Here is a 4,268-nt window from a genome sequence, read left to right on the forward strand (position 1 = left end):
TAAGGCCAGCCCTTCAGTGAATTTCTCAGCCAAGAATGCCACTGACTACTGAGCTGGCTTCCAGGCTTCTGAATGAAATCTGTATTTGTTAATTACTGGGAGCTGTTTTATCATGGGAGTCTCATTGATACACACATCGCACTGTCTGACAAATGAGAGAAAAAAGTGCAAAGGTGTGCTCGGGCAGGTGGGCTCACACTGGAGGAGTTATCCCCATCCACAACAACCAGCCAAACCAAGGGCCAAGCTGGAGCCATGTTCAAACGTGGCTCAGGACAGTGGTGCGGACTCAGCACTGCCAGCTCCAGGCTTGCCCAGAGCCCTCCAGTTCGTAAGTGGTCCCACTGCCCAGTGCAGGCTGACTCTCTGCCTAGGGCTCCAGTGCAGAGGTAAGCAAGTACTCTACCAGCAAGACCCTCGCCTGATCCAAAAAGGCACAATTCAGCTCCATGACACATGTATGACTGTATACAGAGGCAGTTTTCCCTTTACAACAGTCTCTGAAGTGCATGCAGTACTGGTTCACGCAACAGGAGCATGGAGACTTCCACTTCTTCCCCCTTCCATTCATGGCCTTTCCTTCAGCTCTAACTACCGACAGCGGAGTTAGCGGCACCCACAGGACTCCAAATTCTTCTGGTGAACTTGGCAGGCGCCTGTTCCTTATCTCTTTTTCTTCCAGATGTTTTTCTTCCAAGGCAAAACCGTTGGCTGCGCGTTCCTCTGAGAACGGTGTTGATGCTCGCTAAACCGCAGACGAGAGACAGCAATATCCCTGTAAATGGAAGGGACACGGTGGTCATTCTCACAGCCCAAATTATGATATTTGTCTACCCTTCGCCAAGATTTATTTCGAGGCAGAAGATGAGGGAAGGAAGAGGGGGCATTTCTAGCTGCAGCTGTATTAAGTCACAGGGGAGATCCCCATAGCCTAACATCCCCTTTCCACCAGGGGCTTCAAGGAGTCCTGCAGCAGGGCATGACCCAAGAGATGCTTCCCCAGATCTGCCTTTCAGAAATTATTGCCATTGTGTCTGATTTAACAGCCATCAATGGAGCAATCCTCCTGTGATTTGCCAACTCCCTTCAACTCATTTACACTCCTGGAGTCCTCGGTTTCTCCCAGCACTGAGTTCAACACTTCAAGGATGCGGTGCAAGAAGAGCTATTTCATTTGGTCTAACACTGCTGCCCAATCCATCATTTTCCTATGTGATGCTGTGTCCCTCCCTCTTATACATCACTCATTTGCCTCTCCCATATCAGAGGGACTTCCCACTTAAATCAAGAATTACATTTGATGTAATATTCCTCTAGTTTTGTAGGAGACAAGCAACCCTGGTTCCTTCCGCTGTTAGCCTTCAATTCTACAGAGAGCAGAAATAGTCAGGTCTGCTCCTTCAAAGGGAGACAAGAGGGGGAGGTCAGGTCAAATCCAAGTAGCAACTGCAGCCCTGGGTCACGACCACAGATTTTAAAGTGCTTATGAGGGATGTTCAGGGTGAGTTTAAGTGCCATGCTCACCTGAGAGCTCTCAGCAGGCCATGATGGGAGGGCTTCACGCCACTGCTCTGTGGAGACTTCACTGATGCTCCAGAGCTTGCTGGGAGCTTCACACGCTGAAGGTACCTAAATAGCAGGAGGAGACGTATGAACCACTCACACCCAGCCATGCTATGGCAAGTACCAGGAGAAGTGTTGTTCTAACATTACCACTGACAGACTAAGACAGTTAAATACACGTTTTGAAGGGTTAATTGCAGTTATTTGAGAGCTACTTATAGCTCACTTTTACTTCTATCCTCACTCTATTCACAGTTGTATTTAATCGTTGGGGATTTTAGCTATTGCATTGATAGTAAATTAATGACAGATCTCTGCAATGACTTTGCTCCCCACCTCCCCATAGTGCAAGCAATACTATTCCAATAGACAACCCAGAGCCCACGTACACTGTAAGAGGAGCCAGCTGCAGGAGATACTTGACTGCTCACTGCAGCCCTGCTCTCCTGCAGCCTCTCCCTCCTGCCTCCGTGCAGGAGGCATAGATGTCCACAAGCTTCATGCCCTCCACTTGTCCCTCTTCCAGCGTGCTGCCAGCTCCCCCCTTCCCACCAGTGCACCAGCACTTCCTCAGCCTCCTGGCAGCAGGAGGGATGGAGGTGACATTGCCTCACATCAGCCAGTAAAGAGACGCTCTGCCAGGGCCTCTTGGGAGGGGTACAAAAGCCACTAGACAACTTCCAGCTGTTTGCAGAGCTCTGCAGCCATCCCCAGAGAGGCTCTCGAGTTATTCCAGCCCCTAGGCTTCATCTGTCTGCTTGCACCCCCAACCAAGCAGACCCAGGGACACCCCCAGCACGCCTTGACTTACCCGGGCTTGGTCTGGCAGAAGGTGGCACAGATGCTGTCCCTCGAGCGCGAGCACCCGCACCTGCCTAGCGACCTCCTGCGCCGCCGGGGCGGGCTTCCCAAGCCATAGGGAGCAGTATGCCTGTTCAAAACAAAAGAAATCAGCTCTGCAACTAACTTTTTATTGGCCAGCAGGTTTATAACACAGTCCTGGGAGGCAGCCAAGCCAGTGCCAGCATAATAAAAGACTCATCTATACACAGAAGGTGAAAAGGTCACCGATATGGCTGAGCCTTTAAACTGCAGCTCCTTTCCCACCCTAACCCTCCCAGGGCGATTGCCGTGCCAGTATGTGCTGGGTTGCACAGGGAATTTTCTCTCCTTTCAGCAGCCCAGGTGCCCGTGCAAGGGTCGCCGCATGGGCTGGGCAAGCTGGCAGTTCAGCTGGGCAGAAAAGTGCAGGAGAAGCACGGCTGCCCCAGTCCACCCAGTCCCACCAGCAGCCAGGTTCTCAAGCAGGGAGATGTCAGGGCTTTCCCACCCTCTGCCACACAGGACATAGCACAAATCAAGACGTCTTGGGGCCATAACAGATTCTTCTGATCACAGCATGCCTTCAGTGCTGTTAGCACATTCTCGCTCCATCTTTGATCGCAATCTACTCTCCCAGAGGGTTTAGGATTGGCAGTGACTGCAAGTATTCTCCGAGCAAGCAGCGAGTTGTAATTGCACGTTAGCAAGTGTGATTACAACCACACCTGAGTACATGTGTTTTGCTACAGTGAGATGGCCATTGGTCTGAAACTGCTTGGAAAGCTGCTGGAGCATTCCTGAGGGCAGGACTTGGCAGCCACGGGACTTCAGTGCCAGCCCACCACTGTCTCATTAACAATACTGGCAGTCAGCAGCTACAGTTTGCAAGTGGGTGAAGTAACTTTCTGACTTGCAGCTATAACATTTTGGTGGTGCTTTCAGCTTACAGAGGTACTAATCTCAGAAAAAGATGAACACACAAGGAGGCAGACCTTGTGCTTTCACCTTCTCCTCTGTGGGTTACACTGAAACTCCCAAGCTTGTCCCTTTCTAAAAGTTGGAAAGGGCTGGATTTGCAATGGTCTCCGGAGCAGGTGCTACCAGAGCCTCACAGCACTGGGACCCCTTCTCACCTTCCTCTAACCTCACCCCATCCTCAATCAAGAAAGTACAATCACTCATCAACAGAGCTGCCCGCGACCCCCAGAAAGCTGCATTCATGCTCACCCTGGTGTGTTGACCCAGATGATGTCCAGGTGACAGAAGTAAATGCATTCTTTATCCAGCCAGCTGTTGCAGGAGCATCGCTTGGTCCTCAGGTGGGATGCACTGGCTGTGGCCAGCTGGGACCCCGGCAGGGGATGGCCCATACCTGCAGCAGAAGGAGGAAGGGATGAGTTGCAGGCTCGGTGCATGGGTCTGGCCCCTCTGCAGTTACACCTCCGGGAAGGAACACGGCGATTTCCATACGCAGGCTGTTTTAAAGGAGGTACAGCCTCACCAATTAGGCTGCAGGCTCACAAAGAACTTGCATAACCCTGGCAGCTGCCGGGGCTACCCCCGGAGCAAGTGCACGGTGCAGCAGTCCTGCAGTGCCCCCCACCCCGCAGCCTTCAGGCAGACCCCGGGCACCCCACGGAGTCTCGCTCCCAAAGGGGGCGCCCCCTGCCAGGGCGGGCTCTCCCGGGGCACCGAGCCCCCGTTCCAGCCCGGGGCTCACCATCTTCCAGGAGGGCGTAGAGAGCAAGCACCAGCAGCACGGTGCCGACGGGGTGGCTGGGCATGGCCGCGGGTCTCGCAGACGTGGGGCTGGGGTAGCAGCAGAGACTTGGAGGCCTTGGGGTTTTGGTGGTTTTTGTCTTTTTTTCTTTTTTTTTCCCCTC

The 4,268-nt window shown here is 52.8% G+C and overlaps 1 protein-coding gene across 1 annotated transcript; it reads right to left on the reverse strand.

Annotated features, from left to right (window-relative positions):
• Positions 1 to 663: 663 nt before the first annotated feature.
• Positions 664 to 4,169, reverse strand: EDN2 (endothelin 2). The gene is made up of 5 exons (XM_010180373.1): positions 4,106 to 4,169; positions 3,613 to 3,757; positions 2,375 to 2,494; positions 1,525 to 1,629; positions 664 to 775 (listed from the first exon to the last, which is right to left on the reverse strand). The coding sequence occupies exons 1-5, from the start codon at positions 4,167 to 4,169 to the stop codon at positions 664 to 666; spliced, it is 546 nt and encodes a 181-aa protein (XP_010178675.1).
• Positions 4,170 to 4,268: the final 99 nt, after the last annotated feature.

This window comes from Mesitornis unicolor, unplaced genomic scaffold (genome assembly GCF_000695765.1).
Source record: "Mesitornis unicolor isolate BGI_N332 unplaced genomic scaffold, ASM69576v1 scaffold4293, whole genome shotgun sequence".
Lineage (NCBI taxonomy): Eukaryota > Metazoa > Chordata > Aves > Mesitornithiformes > Mesitornithidae > Mesitornis > Mesitornis unicolor.

Coding starts and splice junctions, on each gene's coding strand:
- EDN2 (XM_010180373.1), bottom strand. CDS start 4,169: ATGCCCAGCCACCCCGTCGGCACCGTGCTGCTGGTGCTTGCTCTCTAC. Junction 1,630..2,374: donor TTCTGCCAGACCAAGCCCGG/GTAAGTCAAGGC, acceptor CCTGCTATTTAG/GTACCTTCAGCGTGTGAAGC. Junction 776..1,524: donor GGCCTGCTGAGAGCTCTCAG/GTGAGCATGGCA, acceptor TTCCATTTACAG/GGATATTGCTGTCTCTCGTC.